A 25,108-nucleotide genomic window follows, 5' to 3' on the forward strand; every position below is an offset into this window, starting at 1 on the left:
CTTCTAGTTAACTATAAGTTACTCAATAGTGGCTGTGGAGTTCAGCATGAATTGTCTCTATAGAGCCCACTAAGATTTTCTAGAAAGATTTCTAACAAGAGTTCTTAAAGATTTCAGCAAACTTTACACTTTTCTCAATTCCAGACATCTCTACCCCACTTACATTCTACCAAGTACCAGATACCTTTTCTTGAGCCAGGTGTCATTTTCTATGCATGTGATATTCAGGGTTGGTTTTTGGTAACTAATGAGTGCAAATAGCTGCTTCAAAAATAAATGTGATACTGTGGCTTCAGCAATTTTTTTTTCCAGCAAAAAACTAGAGTAAAATTCCAGATATGCTGGCCCTTATTTAAATCTATAAAGATGTGGAAGAAGCAATCATCCCTGAGTGGGTAGAGCCAGAAGTTTTAAAGAATGTAACAGTGATCAAATCTATTGAAGACACTGGTTATATATAACTAAAATGAATTTCTATCATATTCTTTAATATTCATGTAGTTTAAGACACAAACTAATTCAGTCTCCCTTTAAAAATTAATTTTCCTTCAAAAAGAAAAAAGGCATAGGATTTATTGTCAAACAGAGAACCATCCTAGAACCATTCTAAGGGTTCAGAAAAACTCTAAACATACTCTAACAATCTGAATTAATGCGTGTTATCTGCATAGGAAGGGCAACATCTCACTCAGGTGACTGACAATGTGAGTCAAGCAGAGGTAAAAAGTTTTCACATTAGCATATTAACAAAAGATCTATCAAAAATCATAAAAGTGAATTTAAATTTCACATTAACTTAAAATGGAGCAAATAACATTCCAACTAAATGATGAGAGTGAGTTTAAAGATACTTTAGCTTATTTTAAAATAGATTTCAACTAAAGTAACCACGTATTGATACACTCTCTAACGTTACCTCGAGTATGCTTTTTGCTTCCAGTGATACTGATGATACTGATATTTGATGCCATTTAGGTCACCTCATTTTTGTTGGTTTTTCCAGAGCTTTACTTTTATGCATATAAGTATCACTGTAGACAAATAAGCAAAGACTTGGGAAAAAAACCACGCACAATCCCATCACCCAGAAATAATACTTTGTTAACACTTCCAGGTTTTTTTCCTATGCACACATTCTGACAAAAAGAAAGTATCATCTTACATTTTACAACTTTTTTTTTAAGTGAATAAATATTGAGCATCTTTCCATTTTTATAAAATCATTTTTTAAATTTTTTTTTTTTTCAACGTTTATTTATTTTTGGGACAGAGAGAGACAGAGCATGAACGGGGGAGGGACAGAGAGAGAGGGAGACACAGAATCGGAAACAGGCTCCAGGCTCTGAGCCATCAGCCCAGAGCCTGACGCGGGGCTCGAACTCACGGACCGTGAGATCGTGACCTGGCCGAAGTCGGACGCTTAACCGACTGCGCCACCCAGGCGCCCCTATAAAATCATTTTTAATGATTGCACTCTCTACAAATAGAATATGTTATTTAACCTGTCTGGACATTTAGAATGTTTCAATTTTTCCACTACTATGAACAGTGCTAGGATGAATATCTTTGCTCATCTTTAGTACACATTCCACAATATTCCCATAGAAAATATCCCTAGAATTATAATTGGTAGCTCAAATGCTCTGTGCATATTTTAAGCCTTTTGATATAAACTAACCTCCAGAAAAGCAGTCCTAATGTAAACTGCAAAATAGGAAGTTTAGGACACTTTAAAGGGATGTTGCATTAATCATGCATTTAATTTAGATGATGTCTTTTTTTTTTAAATGTTTATTTATTTTTGAGAGAGAGACACACAGAGTATGAGCAGGGGAGGGGCAGAAAGAGAGGGAGACAGAATCTGAAGCAGGTTCCAGCACAGAGCCCAATGCAGGGCTCAAACCCACAAGCTGCGAGATCACCAGCTGAGCTAAAGTCGGAACATCAATTAACTGACCACCAGGTGCCCCTTAGATGATGTCTTAAGTCAAGATGTAGGCAATATCAATTAACAAAGAAATACGGCCAATAAACAGAAGAAAACAACTTTCAAAATAATCACCAAAGAATGCAAATCAAAATGATTACATTTCTCCTCTCTCAAAAGGTAACATTCCTTAGAAATATCTAGAGTTGGCTAAAGAAAAGAGCCTAAGATGGGCACTTTCACACCCTGCAGGTAAGTAAACAGGCACAAACTTTTTGAAGGTCAATTTAGCAATATCAAAGCCTTAAGAATTTTCAAACCCTTTAACCTAGTATAGTGTATTTATAGACTTTATCATACTAAAATAATCCAGACACAGGTATAAAGAATTACAAACAAAGGCATTCAGAGTGTTATATATTTCATCATAACAGTGAAAAGTTACCAATAATCAGTAATTAGATACCTATGAACTAAAGTAAGACTTAAAAGCTCCATTTTATGGGGCACCTGGCTGGCTCAGTTGATAAAGCGTATGACTCTTGATCTCAGGGTTGTGAGTGTGAACCCCATGTTGGGTGTGGAGATTACTTAAAAATAAAATCTTGAGAAAAATAGTTACATTTCTATAGGGGAAACTGAAAAAAAAATACAACAAAATGTTGCTTAAATAGTTGTCTGAATGCTGGATGCTTTTTCTTCTTTTTTGTATCTTCCAGCTTCTTAACAATAATCCTCTGCCTGCTAACTGGAAAAAAATAAAAGAAACATAAAAATGTGTGCAGTCACTGAACTTTATTTCTTTCGGTAAAAATGCTACCAAGTTCTCTGAGAGTACTGGAGTTTTATCTTCAGCATTGTAGCCTACAGTTAATGGACATTGTTCATTTAAAGGATAACTTAAAATATTTTTACTTCTACATGTTGCCCTGTTATTTCTAGGTAGCTCATGAAATTATTTAAAATTCGCCTTTCTTTAGGATAATTTATATGACCTTTTAACAGCACGATAATTTTGCAATTCAAGGCCTGCCTATGATATGTGTGGCAATAAAAGATGTTTCCCGTTAATAAAGACAAAAGTGACAGAAAGTGGATCAAAGGAAAAGAATTACTTATTCTCCATTCCAGCGCCCTGTGCGACGGGCATTTGGAAACAGAGCAAGGAAAAGGAAATGGGACAGAGGCCTTTTGAATTGTTAGTTTATTCACTCAAAAATATTCAGAAGCTGCTGTCAATATTGATGTAAAAACTAGAGTCACAAACAGAAGCCCTTTTTCTCTACCCTTTCCATCTCTTTCCCTCATTCCCTCTAGAAGGGACAAAACCAAGACAGATGTAGATATAGACGTAGATGCTATGCTCTCGTTCAGAGAAATGCAGCTCCTCATCTTCTAGAATAGTGTTTTTCAAGTTACAGATGTGTTTTTAGTGGGTCCTATCCAGCACTTTTCAAAAAATGAAATAGAGGAAATTATCAGAGTCATCTTTTTACAATAAATGTAAATGACACCATCATGCCGTATGCTTTACACTTACACAGTGATGTATGTCAATTGTTTCTCAATGAAACTGGAAAAAAAAAATAGAATGTATGAGCAGGCAATAAGAAAGATGTTATTTTGTGTGAAAACGTTATATATGATTTGTGTCATAGGTGATATAAAATGTATTTTTGACTATGGGGTCATGAATAAAAGTCTGAAAACTTCTATTCTAATGTAATAGAGACACAATGAAATCATCAATAAACTACTGTTCCCCACAGTAATTAAAAATTAATCTCCAGGGTCACTTGGCTGGCTCAGTTGGAAGAGCATGTGACTTTTAATCTCTGAGTCTTGAGTTTGAGCCCCTCATTTCGTGTAGAGATTACTAAAAATAATGAATACATTTCTTAAAAAAAAAAAAAAATTAAGTCCTCAAATCAAGCATTCCTAAAAAGTATGAAAAAAATGACTTGGGACAGAAGGGTTCTAGAGTTATGCCCTGACCCAAACCTTAAACCTTCAGAAATTTTGTGTTGCCCAAAATCATATGAAGAGTGTTGACAGGTTGGCCACATTAAACCCTGGTCTGTTTTTTAATACTTAGTCTACCTGTCACACCATAATTATATAGCCTGCTATGGTACCACAAACCTCAAAATTCTCTGTGCTTCCACTTGCCTGGCCATACTCCCCCACTTAAAGCCTTCCTTTGTATCCTTTGGAACTCATTCCACAATCAAACTCTCCTACAACCTTAACCTCCTGGCATTCACCTAAAACCTCTCTCTCATGGTCCTCTTAAGAGGAGGCTGTGCTTTCATCCGTTTTTACAAATACTGAGTACCTTCCAAGTGCCAGGCAATGTGCAAAGCACCATGAATATGGTAATGAGGAATGACAAATGCAGTGTTCTGAGTTGGCTCTGGGCTGGCCCTCTTGCAGGCACAGAGAGGAAGCCTATGTGTCAGGAGAGTAGGGCACAGTCTGAGAGGAGCAGACAGAGTGGCTGTACAAGGCCCCACAGGAAATGTGGATTTTATTCGAAGAGCAGTAGGAAGTGACTGAAGTGTTTAAAACAGGGGAGTTACATTATACGAATAATTTTAGAGGAAATGGATTGAGTGGTGGCAAAAATGAAAATAGGGAGGAGAGTTAGGCAGTGAAAACCATCTGAAGGAGAGATGATGGTGCCTTGAACCTGAATAGTGGCAGTGGAAATAAACAGAACTGATTGAAAATACATTCTGCACGTCAGTAGAATCTGCCAATATACTGAAATTGGGGAAAATTAAGAAGGACACAGATTTGGGGCTAGGTGGGGTCAGTGTCCTCTTTTCCCACACACCTCCTTCCTAAAAACTTTCTAAAGGTTTTCCCTTTTTGCAAAGCTAGTTTCTTTGAACCTCATGGCATTTGGCTGTATCCCTCTCCACCATTTCTCTTAGCTTCTGTCTATTAACTACCTAGCCAGATCCTAGAGGAACACTTTGTAAACGGGCTCCTCTCCTCCCCAAGTCCTGCCATCTTTCTGAATATCTTCAAGATCTAAGGGAATCAGCCATCCATCACTTTGCCCCTCTTGTTCTTGACCACCCTTATCTCCAACTTTATTCTGCCCTGCAGCAATTCAATCGCGTCTCTAAGTTGCACCCGAGACCTCATAAGGTCCAAATCTGCTCTTTCTGGAATAAGTTCTAACAACCCACTCTGACCCGAACCTCTTGTCCTTTGGGCTTCCTCATCTAATTCCACCACAGCTGTTTTCCAAACTTCTGGGGGTTTTTCCCATCTCCCTGTCTGCTTCTATCCAGCTTGGATTCCACCCCAATCCAATACTCCATTTCCAATCGTTGTCCTTTCCGCTACCTAGCAAATCTATGCCTGTCCTTTCCAACTGGTACCACTTGCTATATAGTCATGGTCCTTCTGAAATTTCCACTTGTTTTCTCTACACTTATTCTTTGCCTGCCTACCTCCTTATCTTTCAGGTCTTCATGATTCCTAAATCAGGGTAAGTATCCAACTATCCAACTCTATACCCTCCTCACCTCTTCCTCTCATTATACTCTGCTTCAGGCCCTTTTTTAAAATTCACTAGACTTTAATTAAGCTTAAGAGGACAACAAGGACCATGTCTGATTCTTAACTTTAGTGCCAGTGGCTAGTAGTGTTTGGCATGCACTTAATAGTGTTATGGGGTAATATCCTATTTTAAAAACTGAAACATAAAAAGTAGAGTGATTTTTGAGTTGAAAAAGAAATCATAACATTAGATCTTTCACCAAACTTACCTAGTCTGTTATCCTTTGCATGTAAAGACTGTCCCACTAGGAAAGTGATATAAAATTGGCTTACCGCCAGCAGGCATTGATTTTTACATTGATTAACCCTTTTGATCTCCCTTGTGACCAATGACATAAATTTGCAACATATCTGACTGATGTTAGGATCTATTCAGCAGCACAGAATATCTGAAACATGAACCGTTTTAAATGCTCATGTATTTATTCCTTTTGGAATTTTTGTTTCAGAATGCTAATACTGAAAAATCACCTGTTATTTATCTTTATTTATTTAAGTAATCTCTGCACCCAACATGGGGCTCGAACTCACCATCCAGAGATCAAGGTCACATGCCCTTCCAACTGAGCCAGCCAGGTGCCCCTAAAAATCACCTTTTAAAAAGTTTATGTCAGAGTGCCTGGGTGACTCAGTTGGTTTAGCATCTGACTCTTGATTTGGCTTAGGTCATGATCCCAGGGTCATGGGATCGAGCCCCATGTCAGGCTCTACACTCTTAAGATTCTCCCTTTCTCCTTCTGGCTCTCTCCCGCATGCATGCAGTCTCTCTCTCTAAAATAAAGGACAATTTTTTTTTTTTAATTAAAAAATTTGTCATTAAAACCACTGGTTAGGGGCTCCCAGGTGGCTCAGTTGGTTAAGTGTCCGACTTCGGCTCAGGTCATGATCTCGCAGTTTGTGAGTTCGAGCCCCGTGTCGGGCTCTGTGCTGACAGCTCAGAGCCTGGAGCCTACTTCAGATTCTATGTCTCCCTCTCTTTACCCCTCCCCTGCTCACACTCTGTGTCTCTCTGTCTCTCAATAATAAATGTTTAAAAAAAATTTTTTTAAAGAAAATAAAAAACCCACTGGTTAGTGTATGTCAGCATGCTCAAATGTGAGATCTCAACAATGAAGAAAATCTGTTACCCATTATGTGATATTATTATTAATCTTATACTGGTGTCTTAAAAAATTTTGTTAAAAATCACCAAGTGTATTAGTGAAGATAAATCCTTAAAAATTAAAAAGCATGATTTGCATCTTAATGAGATGACACTAACAAAATACTTGTTTGCATTTTGAAGTGTCTATACTCTCCTAAATTCTATCTTTTATGTTTGACATTCATGTACTTAGAATATTGAAGTCAAATCCCAAATGCAAGCAACAAATTCTGTTTTCCTTTAGACCTATTTTTGGGAAAAGATTAAATGGGCCAACTGGCTAAACAATGAGGAGGCCAAAAAAAACCATCATCAGGTAATAAACACAAGCAGTAGAAAACCATGTGGCACTTTTGTTTTAAGAAACTTCAGGAGCACCTGAGTAGCTCAGTCCAATCTCAGCTCAGGTTATAATCTGACAGTTCTTGAGTTCAAGCCCTGTGGGCTCCCTTCACTTCGGATCCACTGTCTCCCTCTTTCTCTGTCCCTCCCCCGCTCACGCTCTCTCAAAAGTAAACATTAAAGGGGCGCCGGGGAGTGGGGAGGGATCTCAGTCGGTTAAGCGGTTAAGCGTCTGACTTCCGCTCAGGTCATGATCTCACTCACGGCTCCTGAGTTCCTGCCCCGGGTTGGGCTCTGTGCTGACCGCTCAGAGCCTCGAGCCTGCTTCGGATTCTGTCACCCTCTCTCCCTGCCCCTCCCCCTCTCATGCTCTGTCTCTATCAAAAATAAATAAACATTCAATAAATAAATAAATAAACAAACAAACATTAAAAAAAACAACTTTAAAATATTCTCAAATTATCTTCAATTTCTCAGTTTATTCTATAAGCATATCTTGCACTAAACTGCTTCAGCAAAGATTCCTCTATAGACTATAATTCAAAAAATAGTTAAATAACACGAGTGTTTTTAAAAAAACCCTAGAGTTTTTACTTTTAAATTATCATATTATTTTCTATTCTTCCTCTGAAGTGGTTATTCTGAAAATAAATCAAAGTACACGGTATATATAAACAACACTGACATTATTTCTATTCCTGAGAAAATTATATTTCCTTTTACCTACTTATTTATTAAGAAAGAATGCTATGACAGGAACAAATATCATACGACTTCATTCATATGAGGACTTTAAGAGACAAAACAGATGAACATAAGGGAAGGGAAACAAAAATAATATAAAAACAGGGAGGGGGAAAAAACATAGAGACTCTGGAGGGGTTGTGGGAGGGGGGATGGGCTAAATGGGTAAGGGGCATTAAGGCATCTACTCCTGAAATCATTGTTGCACTATATGCTAACTAATTTGGATGTAAATTTAAAAAAATAAAATTAAAACAAATTATAAAAAAAATAAAAAGCTAGAAAGAAAGAAAGAAAGAAAAAGAAAGAAAAAAAGAATGCTGTGACAGGATAACAAGAGGAGTCAGTTGTTTTCTATAAATTGTTACACTTTGGGGAAACAAAATGAGGAAGGTGGTAATATTTATACTAAATTTCCTTTATATTCATGTTTCCAGTGGAAACAATAAAAATAATCTGAACATCAGAGATAGAAAATAACCTACCTTTTCATATTACAAATTTGCTTCCCTCAAAAAAAATTCCCACTGTGCAAATTCTAAATATTAGCACTATAACTATACACATTGAAAATTGCAAACAAACAGCTGAGCACGATAGGATCGACAGTATCTAACCAGGGAATCACAAATAGGACATGGAAAGATTCTGTAAAAAAGAATGAGTAAAAATAGAAAACCTTCATTCCTCCACATTGTTAGCCCAGTTCTGCCAGACAACCTCTTTTATGTAACTCAGGCAGGTTAGGATTCCTTGGGTCATAGGCCTTACTTATTGCAGACTAATTTCCTGTTCTCTGCTGCAGTGGTGACCATCCTGAGAACCTGGCAGGCAAGTATTTTTATCTTTACAGGAAGAAGTGATCTGGAAAGGTTAGCAGTTTCCCTGAATCACACAGCTTAAAAGTTCTGGAGCTGGGCCTTGTTCTAAGAACTCAAGCATCTGGACTTGTAGACTTGAGTTCTGTCCCATTATAATGAAAGCCGGTGCCAGGCTGGATAGTGAACACACGTCAAAATGTCAGGGGTCTAAGGCTCAGCCTACATGCACATTCTTGTGCCACCATTTCCAGTGTTTCTCTCGTGGAAGTGTCCTAACCCAGTTTGTTCATCTGTAAAATGAGATTAATATGATCTTGCCTTTCAGGCTTGTCAGGAGAATTAAATGAGGCAAAATATGTAAAATTTGTGGACATAAAGATGTTCCACAAATGCGTATATGCCCAAGGGCCACAAGCAGCCTGTGCAACTTTCCTGAGCAACCCTGGGTTCCTCAGGATGTGTACTCTGTATACTGGTCCACTCTATCCCAATATGGCAGGACACACAACAAACGGAATTCTGCTGGTTTATTCAGCTCCAAAATCAGACATTCCAACTGATGGACTAGAGTCTCAAGTCACACGCAGACCACTTTTCCTAGCAACGTAACAGGACTCCTTCTTCCTCCATTTGTATCCATTGCCACTACCGATCTGAAGCAATAATTGCTACTCAATTCCTCTGCCACAGTTGTATGCTACATAAAGGTATTATTCAGAAAATGCATAAAAAATAAGACCTGTCTTTACGAGGGAGATTTTAAAGAGTCTTGGAATTAAAGAGATATTAGATATCTCTTCCTTGACTATTTTTTAAATGGTAACTATAAACATGATAATATAAATAGGGAGTTTTGGCTAATTGCAAAGAAATTTGGCTAATCTCGAGCTCTTATTACCACATAATAACCGTAAATCTATCATTACAGTGAACCCAAAATTATCCAGAATACACAAGATTAGAGCTTTGGGGAAAGCCTGTAGATACTAATATTCCATCAGTGATTTTAAGAAGCAGTAAGTTCCTTCGGTTTGCCAATATATTGTCAGCCAAAAACAATGATCAGAAATAAAATTGTCATTGGCCTATAAACAAGCTTAAAAACTAAATAATTGAATCAGATAGGCCCAGCTTTTCTAGGAAGGTTTCCCACTAAAAACTGCTCCATCTTTAGCCCTGTATTCATTTCTCAAACAGTGATTGTTCAGGTTATCTTATTCCAAAAGCTCTCACCATCTGTCCCCAAATTATCCCAATAGTGGCACATCATTTAGAAATTTCTTCAGCAATATTGACATTCTGTGCTGCATAATGCTTTGGGGGATGGGGGGGGGGGTGCTGTCCTAGGCATTGTAGGTTGTATAGCAACATCTCTAGTCTCTTCCCATTAAAGGCCAGTAGTACACAACATAGCTCTAAGATGTGCCAACCAAAAATGTCTCCAGATATTGCCCATTGTCCCTGGGGGGGGGGGGGGGGGGGAGGCAAAATTGCTCCCTGGCTGAATCACTGATTTATTCATTTCTCTGGTGTCTCTGCCTCGACAAGACCCTTGTTAAAGTGCACATGCACTCCCTCAACAGTCACTGATCCAATGGCAATTGTTAATGCCTCTGAACACTGTTATGAGCCCTAGCCCCATACAGTGGCTGCTACATGTACTACTTTGTAGATGAAGAAATTCAGGTTCAGGAAGATGAAGTAACTTTTTTATTCAATGCCAAAACCAAGATTTTAAATTAGACCTAACTATAAAGCTTTTTATATGGAGAGATCCTTCCATAAGGACAAAGACCTCTGAAGAAAGAAGGCATAGTAGGATGAGTAGAGGTAAAAACTAAACAAAATAAACCCACAAGATTTAGATTCGTGAAAGGGATTCACCACCCTTGAGGGAGCGGTCACTTCCCTTTCTGGGTCTCTGTTCTCCACCAGTGATAGAAAAATACTCCCATCTAGGGTGGTGGGATGGGTGAAATAGGTAACAGGGATTAAGAGTACACTTACTGTGATGAGTACAGAGTACAGAATTGTTGAATCACTGTACTGTAACTAACATAACATTGCATGTTAATTACACTGAAATTTAAAAAAACAAATTCTTATTTATTTATTTAAGAGAGATAGAGATAGCATGCGCAGGGGAGAGGGAAAGATAGAATTTTTTTAATGTTTATTTTTGAGAGAGAGAGAGAGGCGGGGGAGGGGGAGGGAGGAATGCACACGCACTAGTGGGGTAGGGGCAGAGAGAGAGGGAGACAGAGAATCCGAAGCAGGCTCCGAACTGTCAGCGCAAAGCCCACCATGGGGCTCGAACCAACGAACAGTGAGATCATGACCTGAGCCAAAGTCAGATGCTCAACCAAATGAGCCACCAGGTGCCCTGAGGTAGAATCTTTAGGAGGGACCACACTCAACATGGAGCCCCATGTGCAGCTCCATCCCATAACCCCAAGATGACCCCAGCTGAAATCAAGAGTTGGGCACTCAACTTTTTTGGGGTGCTCCCAAAAACAAATTTTTAGAAAAGGAATACTCCCACAACCTATAGCATACAAGTACTATGTGGACTGATGGCATACAAGTAGAATTATCATCAAATGATTTTTTTTCCCTCATGATAGGTTATCAGCACCCTAAAATCTCTTCCCCAGATTCTTTCCTACCTCCTTTGGGTCTTTGTTTCAATAGTACCCCTCCTAGGCCTTCCCTATATGAAAGAGCACCCACCTCACTCTCACTTTCTGGTCCCTCTATTTTTTCTTCCTAGCATTCACCCTACTCCACATCATAGTGGACATTTGTTCACCCAGCTTCTCCGGTAGAATTTAAGGACACTTAATTTTCTTCTCTTTTTACCTCACAATGCCTGGCACACAGTGGGCACCTAGATGTTTTCTCAGTGGATTCTTAAAAACTAAACCAAAGATCATGGGGTTCCTGGCTGGCTGCTGGTAGAGTATGTGACTCTTTATCTTGGGGTTGTAAGTTCAAACCCCATGTTGTGTGTAAAGATTACTTAAAAATAAAATCTTAAAAAAAAAAAACAAACAACTAAACCAAAGATTGTAACTATGTGTGGTGATGGATGTTAAGTAAACTTAACGTAGTAATCATTTCACAATATACACATGTATCAAATCATTATGTTGTACACCTAAAACTAATAGAATGTTACATGTCAATTAAAACTCAATCATAAACAGTAAACCAAAAAAATGCAAAAATTAAAGCAGGAAAATTGGAATTAAGGACCTGTGGAAATCAGATGGACTTTGATTTGAGATGAGAAAGGAAAGCCAAGGAGGTGGTGTTGGAGCATTGGCTAACGTTTTAAACATTCTAAAACTTTTCACTAGATGAGAATTAGGGCTGCCAAAGACTAAGCAGAGGAATTATTTGCTAACGAAAAGTAATGCCGTATTTCTCTATATTGCCTTCCTTTCAGCTTCTAAGACTGACGAGATAGATGCAAGGAATACTTCATGGAATGAAAAATCTGCAAATCCCAGTACCAAATAATCTCTTTTATTTGTATGGCATCTTTTTCTTGATGCAATGATCATCTATATACATTTGGACTTGCTCAGGAAGCAATATACTGAAATGTTTGATATTAAAAAAACATTTAGCTTAATTTCTGATTACCATATAATACAAAATACTAGTGACTAATGTGTCTGATTTCACTAATAGATTAGCAAAAGCTTTCTTTTCCACATTCTCCTTCAACATTATTTAATGCTTAATCCAACACAAACTCTGAATTTTGTAGTGGGTAGATTATGAGGAGTTGAAAATTATGAGATTAAGAAGTAGCTAAATGGAGAAGGGAATACATTCCCAAGTTCAAGACCAGTTGTCCCAGTTTCAATCTGGATAACAATGTAATTGGGACCAAAATCAAGAAGAACACTGAGCACCATAGGTTTCTAACTTAAAAAATATATGTTTACTTATGAGAGTCTCTGGTAACAGTAAAATGTTCGATTTACTTTTATTAAAAATGGCTAAAATTTTAAATCAAATCAGCTAAGTGCAACTATAAAATTATCAATACATTTCTTTTTATCTATTCCTAATGTAAAATACAGTGATGCTGTATTTAAGAGAAAAAATATGACTAAAACTTATTTATAAATGAATAAGTTAATAGGCTTCAACTAACCTGATGGTTTCATAGAACAAATGGCAGAAAGGAATAAGAGAATTTTGAAGATATCCATTTCCAAAGTATAAACTAAATTTATTATTTCTTCTATTCTAAGTACACTATCGTGACCATTTCTAAAGAATAATTTATTTCACATGTTCACAATGTAAATACTAAATATCTTTATGAATTATTTCATTTTACTTTTCAACAGACATTTCTAGATATGCATTGTAATCTTATCATGTGAAAAAAATTCAGTGTTTTTCAAAGAGAGATCTTTGACGTACATTTTATAATACACCAGAACAACTGCTGCTCTCCAACATTTGAAAGCCTCCTGAAAGATTTGGAGTGGCTGCTCTTAACACACAGGGAGAAACTGGATCTACCTTAAACCTTATATGTGTTCAGTGAAGTTCAATTCTCTAGCCATGTTTCTGAGAAATGAGCTTTTTCAAATCCAGTCGAGTCAGGTTCAGGCAGTGGTTTGCTTCCTATTGATAGGCTAAACTTTTTTCCTTTCTCTTCACAATCTTAATAGCTCTAAACACATTAATCTTATTTATTGCTGAGCAATGTCCCTACCATCTGCTCTTGCTAGTATTCCATCTAAAAATACAATTCTTTTTTTTTATATATTCAGCCCCAGTAATTTGTGTTCTGAATATTTTATTACAAAGCAAGTACATGGGGGGGGGGGTGTTAGAATAAACTTGATCATCTAAATAATTATTTATATGTGGCTTATAAACAAAATCACCAACTGAAGTCTGAAAAGCAATTCTACAAATATTTTGAATTTCTGCTCTGATATTCAGCTGCCAAAATTCCAACTGATATTCAGTACTGAATGTTTTTAACAAGCAGTACTTTCAGACTGTTCAAAATGTTTTTGTATTTTAGCTCCAGATGGAGTATTGGTCCAGTTGGGTGAGTGACTGATATAACCCAGAGTGATCATTTCTTATTAAATTAGAAAATGCATATTATTTATTTTGGGTTTGAAAATCAGACAAATAATTTCTATCATTAAATGCCATGGGAAGCCTTGAAATGATTCCATAATTATACATCCAATCTTATAAATTTTTACTTGCATGTTATGTAAGATTTCAATTACATACACAGATGAACTGATGGGATTTAAAAGCAAAAAAAAAAAAAAGCTCCCCCTTATAATTCTTTCTTAGCTACCTAGTTTTTAGATAAGAATAAAAGTGTTCTTTTACCCTGTATTAACCAATTAGTTGTTTGTGAGAACATTATTTTTTATAAATTAAGATGTTCACCCATACTAAATTACAGTAATTCAAAATCTCAACAGTTACAAGGCAGGGAATTTAAATGTTCTTGTTAGAAATACCTGATTATGCAAGATGCCCCCTTTTCTCCCAACTTTTCCTAAATACTACCTTTTCTCCTTTCATAGGTCATACACACTAGCATTATCAGCAAAAATAACATTGTATCATTCACTAATATACCTTTTCTCTCCTTGTCAAATATCAATTTGCTTTAGAGGTTTAATAAAATTAAAGTGTGAACAAAACGAAAACTGTAATTTTCTGTTCGTTCCCCCAGCCTTCTCTAGAAATCTCCCCAAATCGCATTTTAATTGTGCTTCCATAATACACTCCTGTGATTCATCAGCAGTAACCCATATCAGCTTACTGTTATTACCAGTCTCCCAAATGCGTCTCATTCAAATCTTTAAGATCTTTTACTATACAACTATGGTAAACACATCCACTAATACTCATCTCCTTACATCCCTTTACACTTTTCCTTTACACAATAATCCTTCCTTTTCAAAGACAAATCTGTCACAACAGTTTGAATGTTTTTGACACTATGTTCAACATTCTTAGGTATTTTATATTCAAATAAATCCTGAACTATGTTTAGTTATGATTTCTTCTTTACTAAAAATGAAACAATTAAAAAAGTTAAGAGTGTAATGATTTCAGATTACCCATATAAATTTTCTTCACCAAACTTTTAAGAGATTAGCTAAATTGCTAACATTAACACTCATAAAAAAAGATACACAGCTGACTACTCCAAATGTGATCGAAACATATATGATATCTTAGTGGAAAAAAATCACATTAAAAAAATAAAACCCTTCAGGCAGCTGTGTGGCTCAGTCAGTTAAGTGTCCAACTTCGGCTTAACTAAGTTAAGGTCATGATCTCGGCGGTTTGTGAGTTCGAGCCCTGCGTCGGGCTCTGTGCTGACTGGAGCCTGGAGCCTGCTTTGGGTTCTGTGTCTACCTCGCTCTCTGTCCCTAACCAGCTCATGCTCTCTCTCTTCTCAAAAATAAACATTAAAAAAAAAAAAAAAAAAAAAAAAAAATCTTGGGAACTTCCGCAGCATTGTCTCCCAAACTCAAAGGAATAAAATTCCACGGTAACTTAGAAACAACATAATTCTTAACAATATTAACACAATTTTAAGATGTTCATTGAAAGGCTAAACAAAATGGGATCATACAGGACTAATTTTTAAAAATGTTTTAATGCACGTATGCAATGCTATGAACCTCAATCAGTTTTCTAATATTGTGCTTAGGACAGTAAAATGTACATGTTGGGTCTATTAAAAGCAAATATTTTCCTAATAACTTTCATTCCTGTACTTCATCCATTTGCAAGAGGAAAACTCCAGGTCTCATCTCAGCCTGCTTTCTAATCTCTTACTGAACACTTTTGTTATTTGGGGCCACTAAGTAACAAAACTGCAGCCTCAGAGAGGATATTTCCAGGACCACTACTAAACTGATCAAGGTCATGGGTTGTCTATTCATGGAGACCCACAATGATACCCATTTACAGTTCTCATTATCCTCCAAAAAGAAGGAACTCTCTTTCAAATGTTTATACTTGGCTTCCTTGTAGGAAGAGCCTAGTTTATGTGCAACCAAACATAAAATAGTTACATTGCTGATCTTGTCATTCAATTTTGCAATCCACTGTTAAAAAATTAATCTAAAAATGTCACTCCCAGATTTAAAAAGCTGTATTTCTCAAAAATCAAGATTAAACTTTAGCTCCTTTTAATTTTCCAATAGATAATGCTTATAAAAACAAGATCTTGTATAAAGTAGAATGAACAAATGAGTCAGTCACAAGTTAAAATTAAACAACACTTTTCAAAGCAAAACCTAAAAAATAATAATTAGGGAGTTTCCAACATGTTACACTCACACTTTTTCTTTGTCAGAACACAATATGCCTTTATACACTGTACTTGTACATCTCTTTCTTGGTGGTTGGGGATGTTGATTCAGAGATTTTGTCTTAATTCCTCAATTCTGTGCATATTCAGTTCAACACATATAACAATAATTTTGACTGCAATTGTTTTGGTACGAAAAGTTATTTGCAATTCTCACCAACCAATGGGAGCTGTGTGACTTTATGAGTTACTAAAGAAAAGATTTAATATATAAACACAAAGATTAGCCATCTTTTTCCTAGATTGGGAATGTAAACAGAAGTTCACCACAGTTGTCTGTTAAGAGTTATTTATTAATTGTTCCACAATAGTACTAAAGTTCATACCAAACCAAAGTACCTAAAGAAGTCTGAACTGAGAGAATGACAAAACGCGAACAGGTTTTCAAAGATCTCCTTTACCTTTCTAGTTACTTAAATTCCCCAGGACCCTTATCAATATTGGAGTAAATTTTATATTCCCTATTTTCCTTCAAACCTATTCCTTTCCTTCTCCTATTCTAACATATTCCTTACCTCCCTTAACACACAACCTCTGCTCATTATTCTTTTACTCCCTACAAACACAGGAAACAAAATTTTCCCTTTGGAGTATAAGATCCAAATCATTACATTTTTCTCCAGCTGTTTATCTACATTTCCCAAGAGATACTTATCTCAACATGTAACAACATACTTCTCAAGGCTTATCTTGCACAGTATATTTCAACCTAGCTAGTCACACTCAGGCTATATGAAGCAGAGTTTTCATGTTATTAAGAACTCAGTATTATTCTTTAGGCAAAAAGATGTGGGGCTGTGGGCTTTCATTTTTATCAATATACTTGCTTATGAGGGAAGCTACTCCTGTGCAACTGAAGCAGCACAATGGTTGACTGTAGTTATTATACACTGTTAACACATTTCTTTGTTGATTGAAAATACTGAACAATTGTCACGTTTAGCGTCTCTATGGTACTTATTATCAGATGGGAAACTGTGCAGAGAATTATATTCCACTAATTATCTGACCAGCTTTATCATAAAACTTTATGGCCTTATGTAACCTAAATGTGGTTCCATAAATGCTAAGTAACTAATTAAATTGCAGATAAAGAAACTTTTAAGTATGCCTAATATCTGACGCTTAATTTAGGTAATGACTATTTATAACACAAAATTTCAATATTTAGGCATTCTTCTAAGGCAGAGATTTTTTTTTTTTAAGCTTATTTTTTTTTTTTAGTAATCTCTACACCCAATGTGGGGCTCGAACTCATGACCCCGAGATAAAGAGTTGCGTATTCTTGCCACTGAGCCTGCTAGGCGCCCCAAGGCAGGGAATCTTTGTTTAAGGTCCACAGGTTAAGAATTTTTTGTTGGAGTTTGTTCATTTTGAGGAAGGGGGTGGTTATTGTGAGTATACAAATTGGCTTGTAAACTTTCATGTGCAAATATATTTCTGGTAACGAATGGGGGTGGGGAGATATCAATTCTCTCATCAGCTGCCCAGAGTTTGAGACACTAAAAATGTTATATACAGTTCTCCCTAGAGCAAAGGTTCATGAAAATCTTACAGTAGAATCTACTTACGTTGGTCACTCACATGCAGTTAATACTTTTTTAAAAAGCGAAACAGGTAAAAAGGAGAAATAACTTTAGAATTGTATGCCCTCTGTATGGTTTAAACTCACTATAATTTCAGAGAATTTATTTTCAAGTTTTTTGATCAAGGATAAGACAATAGAATTCCTAATGCTGTCTTTATGTTAATGTTCATTTTAAGTAATCAATGACTAAGGACGTAAATAACAAGTGGAACTAACACATTTTCCCTCAAAATCTGCCAGGAACTCGTTATCCTCTCATAGACGGTATGAGTATCATAGCACCAACAAAGGAATCTTGCATCACATTTTAAAAATTAAAACCTGTCATTATGGATCACAGAAAACATGAAGACCATAAAACTCAAAAAATGGTAAGTCTTCAGATGTAGTTTACTCTAAAAACATAACTTTGAAGTTCAGAAGTTAATTTTCATTTGAAGAAAGTTCTTTAGTTTAACAAGAACTACGAATTTGGAAGCTAAGGACTGTGTATGTCCTATTGCTCAAACGGTCACCCAGTTCAGGCTTAAATGCTACTAATTACAAGAAACTACAAAATGCCAGATACCAGGAATGAACAAAAAGTTTTGCCTTTCTCACCTGATTAATGTAATACAGAAAACTAAATGTGAGGCAGAAATATTTGTATCACTGTTTGCAATTTTTTAGAAATATTAAAAATTTTAAGTACAGGGCCACCTGACTGACCCGGTCGTTAGAGCATGTGACTCTTGATCTACGGGTCGTGAGTTCGAACTCCACACTGGCGGTAGAGCCTACTAATAAAGAAAAAAAATTAAGCACAGATCTTTTTGCACGTATTTCTGTTCTCATTATTGAATTACCACACAAATTACTGACTAGCAACTGTTAAATTATGGTAAATTATGGTACATTCATCCTGAATGTACAGCAACACAACAGTTTTCTACTTCATACCCTAACATCTTGAAAGTAAAAACCTTAATTTTAAAATGACCATATTCAAATATGGCCATTCCACAAACAGAAGAAAACGGGGGGGGGGGGGGGGGGTAGGTGGGTAAAAAAAAAAAAATGTTAAGGTTAACCTAGAATGGAGAAGTCAGTCATCTGTGCAGAAAAATTAAGAACTGGATTTGAATGCAGAATCAGGGAGATTCTGTTTAGCAGTCTTGTTCGAGAAAATACCAAAGCTAGGAAATGACCTTGGCAAAGAAAGAACTAATTTACTTTTCCCAATCATATGGGCCCAGCAGATTATTTCACTAGAGACGAACCCATGTTTATGTCTAATATAATTTATCATTTCCCTGTAATAGTATCATATACCCAAAAAAAGCAAAGCTTCAAAGACCTATTCTATCCTTTAATATTTTTACTCCTTAATTCAACATTTGTAGCTACTGAATTTCAAAGCACAATTTTCTCATGATTTTACATAGCCACCCGCAATTTTTTCTCCATCTTTAAAAGGTACTTACTTTCAAATATCTCTTCTGCATCTTCAATATTTAAATGTCTTACCTCTTTCCTTCTGATATCTATACTTTCAACTTTTTTAAACATTGTTAGACTATGACTAATAGTTTTCCTACTAAAAATGCTCAAGGCCCTTTTTGTGTCCTACTGTTATTACAACCTTTTTGAGGCAAAAAGGATGCATCTAGAACCAAAAGATATTGGAATCTGATTTTAAGTGAGGCCTCAATAGTCTCTCTGATGTAATACTTAGGATACGTAACCCAATTTCAACAAAACATGTTCTAATTTACATATTAACTTTCTATCCTTCCATATAGTGCACCTCAAACACAAAATGCTCAACCAGTTTTCAAATAAAATAAACCTAGAAACATGAAATACTTAAGTTAAAAAAAAAACACAATAGAAATACAAGTCTCTAAACTGCAAGTTATACCACTGATGTGAATATTTTAGAAAATGTAGTTCATGAAAAAAACTGAAAAATGTTACTGGATATTAAGTGATATCTCCTTTCTTCAATTTTGTGATTAACAGGTCTTTTATTGGTAGTAAACTAGAGCAAACAATCAGAATAATACATATGCAGTATTCAGTACACACAATAAAAGTTAAAGAAATTCAAAACCTGTATAAAACAAACACTGGAGAAAAATCATACAGCTTAAGAGATACAGTGGTAAAGGTCCTCTCCATCCTTTGATTACAGCTTGTACTCTGTACCCAATAGAACTTACCGCACTTACCAAAATAAGAAATACAGACGTTTTAGTATTGATGTATAAGAGGATTAAACACATTTTCTAAGAATCTTGCAATGACAAATAGGTGACCCTTTAGCTGGTAAGCAGACTTAAGGGAGGAAAGTGGGGAAAGGAAATTAACTAATATTTTGTAACCATTTTTAATAATTTCTTATTTTCCAAACACTGCTTTCATAACAGAAGTGTTTTACACTTGCACAATATTAATTACTTTATTATACATGGAAGCCTGTGGTAGGCTGATTACACAATAAGACTGCAAACAACCAGTGGTACTTTTCTGACGTCAGAAGAGTACATAAGACTGAAACATCACCAAAAGTACATAAAAAACTCATCAGCATAAACATCAAAGTACATTAAAAAATATAATCAGGAAAAAAATACAATTGCTAAAAAGTGGTTTAGAGCAAAGCCACTGTCTTATCAGTAGCTTCAAATGGCAATTAGCGTTCATAGCAAGTTTTGATGACTTTACAAGACCCCTGTACAATACTGACTAATGCACCCTTTTAAAATGTACATTAAAGGCTGCAATTTCACAAAGAGGTTCTGATGTCACTACTAAATGCAGACACTTACTCCTCACATTAGCTAGGTCACCAGTTGGAATTACAACCTTATTAACAGTATCTGTAGCTCAGACTATGTGGGGCTTTATTATACATGGAAATCTCTATGGTTTTTTTTTTTTTGTTTTTTTAAAGATGGGGCGTTGTTTATCCTATTATTTAGTATTTGAATGCCACAAGGCATGTAAAATGCCTAATGAGTTACCTAATGGAATGTAAATCATTCTAAAATTGAAACTGTCCAGAGAGAAGAGGGAACAAGGCAGGCTCAGAAAGAGGGTAAGTCAAGAAAAGAACAAAAAAAAGAAGTGTGGGTGACACGTAATAACACAGACAAGAAAACGATGCTTTAAGCCATGTATAATAAATAATGCATACCCCAAATTTCAAAAAATTATGTAATTCCAACTTGGGTTCTAATACTGGATCCAACCAACCACTTGGGTGTCAACACTGTGCCAGATGTCATAACTCCTAATGGAACTACAGCCCTGTTACAGTTGGGATAAGGAGAGGGTGCTATTTTTTCTTCTTCTTTTATTAAAGCTATCATTCCAGGCTTTGATCAAAGATCCAAGAATATTTGTTCTACCAGGCTGGAATGAATGGTTTGGAAGTTCAGAGTACATTTAAAAGCTGCAACAAAACACAGGTAGCCAACATCTCAGAATTTTGGATCAGCCTAGATGGAGACAGCAATTTGAAATGTTTTCGATCCCTTACTTAAAATGATGAAATGTGTATCAGCCCAGATAGAGCAATTTGAAATGTTTTCGATCCCTTACTTAAATGATAAAATGTATTATCATACTATCTGTAAATTGGATATTCCATTACAGTGATAACGTACAGAATTCCCATGCGTTATTACACTTTCCTGAGAGTAAAGCAATTAGAATAACCTTAATCCTAGCAACAAAGTTTTTTTTTTTTTTTGTGGGTTTTTTTTTGTCTTTTTTGTAGGTTTTTTTTTTTTTGTTTTTGTTTTTGGTGTTTTTTTTTGCCTTTTTTGTTTTTTTTTTGTATTTTTGTGGTTTTTTTGCATTTAAAACTTTTGGGCTATTCCCTGACAATCTATACATGTAAATTTGATTGCTAAACATTGTCACTTTGAATGTCAAACTATTTTTAATCTATTGATTTTGATTAAAAATCATAATACAAACAGAGCTAAAATCACACTAACAAAATAAACTAAATATGAAAAGTTGCATTGAAAGGGCATTACATTATTCTTAATAGGATCGTGTAGAAACATTCCAATGGCAGTGTTCTCAAAATAAAACAAAATTACATTAGACCTCCAGCCTGGTCACTTTGGGGACCTTACCTGTAACTTTGGCTGGTGGGTGTCTTTACTCTCGTACTACATGGCTCACTTACATCAGACATCATATTTGTATACCCTGAGAAATCTGACACCGAAGTCCTTACTCTATGGTCCACTTCTCCATTAGAGTTAGTGATGAAGGTCATTGGCACCCTGCTGCCCGACTTAAACTGAGAACCAAACGCTTGTGCAAAGTTCTCAATCTGGTACGTTGTTCTAGGCTCTATGTCTTTCTGAGGATCTATCTGGCTAGCTAACTCCTGAGATGGAATCTGAAAGCTTGTTGAGGACTCTAAATTTTTCTGTTGTTCCTTCTGGCTAGTCAATTTCTGAGATGAGGACTGGAAGGCTGATGAAGTCTCTAAATTCTTCTGAGAATCTATCAGATCATCCAGCTCCTGGGAAGGTGTCAACTGCTGATGTGTAGCATCCAAAGCAGATAAATAAAGACCTGGTTGAGATCCAAACAACATCCCAAAAGGAGGCTTTGGCAATGAAGATGGCAACACTGAGGTAACAGATTGGCCGAAACCACACTCCAAAGGAGACGTAGTGTATATTTGTTTTTCTGGAAATAAAGTGTGGTTGTGGAGAGGTGAAGACAAACTGACAAACTGGAAACCGTGTCCAAGAGTAAAACCTGCATTAGTGGATTTTTCAAAAGCCTGTTGGAGGTATTTGGAGTATTCTTGCAACATGCTTGCCTTATCACTTGAAGACGTTTGGGTGCCTGGGCTCAAATTTTCTTCTTGAACCAACTCTGAGTGTTCTCCTGAGGTGTGTAAATCCACTCGTGGTTCCGTTATGTTGAAAGGATCCTCTTTCTGGCTTTCTGATTTGTTGGAGTATTGATCCAAAATACTTTGTAAAACCTCATCAGGAATTCCAGACTTGTCATGACAAGACTTAATTTCAGCATTTAGAGCTGAGGAGTCAATAAGGGACAATGGGGTCTCATTGTCCAAAACACTGACACCTGCAGACTGAATGACGGACTGTTGGGAGACCATGTGTCCTACATTTATAGAAAAGGCACTGTTGCTGCTGGCAGTTGGTAAATATCTTCTTTTCTTTGAAAACTGCATGGCATCATCATAATTACTACTTATTTGACCTTGTTTACCACTGGTACTTTGGAGAAGACTAATAGTCTCCACACTATTATTCGAAACTATGCCAAGTGAGCCACCTGGTTTCCCAGACAAGGACTTCTGTCCAATGATGTCTGGTAATGGTGACACAAAATTAAGGTAGCTTTTCTCTGTATTCTTTCTGCTTCCTTTCTTAAAGATCAGTTTTGGCACCCTTTTCTGCAGTTCATCAATACCAGTGCCAATTATGCCTCCACTGGAAGACACAGTAGGCATTTCTACTGAGTAACTCTGCATGTTTATATTATTTGAAATTTGTGATTCACTTGTTTTACCAGTCTTATGTTCCTTATTTTCAACAGCTATACTTTTTGACTTCGTTTTTCTCCTTGAAGAACTTGTATTTCCCTGAGACAACACAGCCAGATTACCCATACTGCTATGGGTTGATGACCCAGGTTCTGCACCAGCGGCTCCTTTAGCTATGGCTTCACCACATGTGCGCCTGTGCTTCAACAGTCTATCAGTCCTTGAAAAATACTGTTGGCAAGTGTCACATTTATATGGCTTTTCTCCACTATGCGTCCTCTTGTGTCTCTCCATATGGTACTTCTGAATAAACTTCATGCTGCACTGATCACATCCAAATGGCTTCTCTCTACTATGAATTTTCTCATGTCTCTGTAGTAGGTATTTCTGAATGAAACCCATACTACACTGGCTGCACTGGAAAGGTCGTTCTCCAGTATGAATGAGGACATGTCTCCGCAGGTGATAGGAGCTTCTGAAAGCAGCACTACAGTGATCACAGATATGAGGTTTCTGACTTGGGGAGAGGATGGCACCTTCTCCATCTCCAACCAAAGAAGGTTTGGAAGATGCACTTGGCTTCCTCTTGGCTTTGATTCCCTGAGATTCTGGCTTTGGCCTCTTTGCCTTTTTGACATTAGTGTCCTGCTTTGGCTCCTCACTGCCATGGTGGTCATCAGTCCTGCTACTGCTGCTGAGCAATACGTCACGGTGGTGCTGGGCTGGTTGCTGCTGGGCATGCTGGTGGAGAATACTGAGGTCCTGGATGACGCCGTGGCTCCCCCCATCCCCGCCTCCTAGGCCAGGAGATCTCTCCTCAGCCCCAGCGAACAGCCCCCCATAGTGGTGGTGGTGATGGTGGTGGTGGGACTGCTGCTCCTCAGGATCTGCGGGTTTCTCCTGTTTGATGCTAACCAAAGACTGCAAGAATCCCCAGGAGGTCCTCTGCGAGGGGAAGGCCGCGGCTGACGCCGCCGGCTCCTTCTTGAAAGTCATGTCCGGGGCTGGCGGAGGGGGGGGCTCAGCGGCCGGGGCTGCGGAGGTAGAGGAGGATAACACGCACTGCGGGGGAGGGGCGGCCGACCCCGCCGGCCGGGTGAAGCTGGTGACCGGGGGAAGCCGGTGGTTGAACATAACCATACCCTGGGGAAAGGTGGGTTCCATCTCTGCCCTCCTGCTGCTGCCGCTGCCGCCGCTGCCGCCGCCGCTACTACCACCGCCGCCGGAGCCGCTACCACCGCTACTGCCGGTACCACCGCCGCCACTCAGGAACCCACTGCCGATTTTCATACCCCGAAGGAGGCCTGGCTGAGGAGAGGAGGAGGAAGAGGGAAGAGGGAGGAAAGGGGGTGGAACCGGGCCCCGGGCCGGGACCACCGCAGCGCCCAGGACCCCGCCGCGCCGCCGCCCAGACCGCAACGCGCCCAGCACTAATTCCCAGCCCGGTCGCCTCCGGCACCGGCACACATGGTCCTGGGACTCTTCCCTGGGCCTCGCCCTCTCCCTCTCAGACCCACCGGCAACACTTACGGGTACCGCCGCCGCCGCAGCCGCCGTCGCCTCCAGTTAATAAAAATAACGCCGTCCTCTCCACAATGGAATTAAAAGCCTCCCCTGTACTGCGCAGCCGCGGCGCGGTGTCTGCTGGGAACTCTTCAACCCAGCCAGAGGGGAGCTCTGCGGAGCCACGGCGCCTGCGCTGCAGCTTCCGCCCGGTCTGCCTGTCAATCACTGGGGCGGTTGGGCGGAGGGGAGGCCCAGGGCTCGAGGGGCGGGGATTTGGGTCCCCTGTAGAAAGAGGTTTCCAGGCGAACGGGCGTGATTGGTGGGCTGCACTGACGGAGTTGGACGTGGGTGAGGGCTTCTGGGGGAGGACGCTCAGGGGGTGGAACCCAAGGGGCGGAATTACGCGGGACCTTACTGCGGCGTGGCTCGGGGGCTGCAGAGAAAGAGGCTGGCAAGATGGGGGAAACTGAGGACTGAATGTTGGGGCTTTTTCTAGCTTACAATTTGTAGTCTAGGTATTGAATCACAATCCAAACCCAG

General features: G+C 38.0%; 1 protein-coding gene across 3 annotated transcripts; it reads right to left on the reverse strand.

The window, feature by feature from the left end:
- Positions 1-19,518: 19,518 nt before the first annotated feature.
- Positions 19,519-24,742, reverse strand: ZNF281 (zinc finger protein 281). 3 transcript variants are annotated; one of them, XM_060644048.3, is made up of 2 exons: positions 24,593-24,742; positions 19,519-24,366 (listed from the first exon to the last, which is right to left on the reverse strand). In XM_060644048.3, exon 2 carries the CDS (start codon positions 24,350-24,352, stop codon positions 21,659-21,661), a length of 2,694 nt encoding a protein of 897 aa, XP_060500031.1. In that variant the 5' UTR covers positions 24,353-24,366; positions 24,593-24,742; the 3' UTR covers positions 19,519-21,658. The 3 variants fall into 3 exon arrangements, with proteins under 3 accessions (XP_060500031.1, XP_060500029.1, XP_060500030.1); XM_060644046.2 differs by having other exon boundaries at positions 19,519-24,370; positions 24,593-24,706; XM_060644047.2 differs by having other exon boundaries at positions 19,519-24,370; positions 24,580-24,692.
- Between the last annotated feature and the right edge of the window lie 366 nt (positions 24,743-25,108).

This window comes from Panthera onca, chromosome F1 (assembly GCF_046562875.1).
Source record: "Panthera onca isolate mPanOnc1 chromosome F1, mPanOnc1 haplotype 2, whole genome shotgun sequence".
Lineage (NCBI taxonomy): Eukaryota > Metazoa > Chordata > Mammalia > Carnivora > Felidae > Panthera > Panthera onca.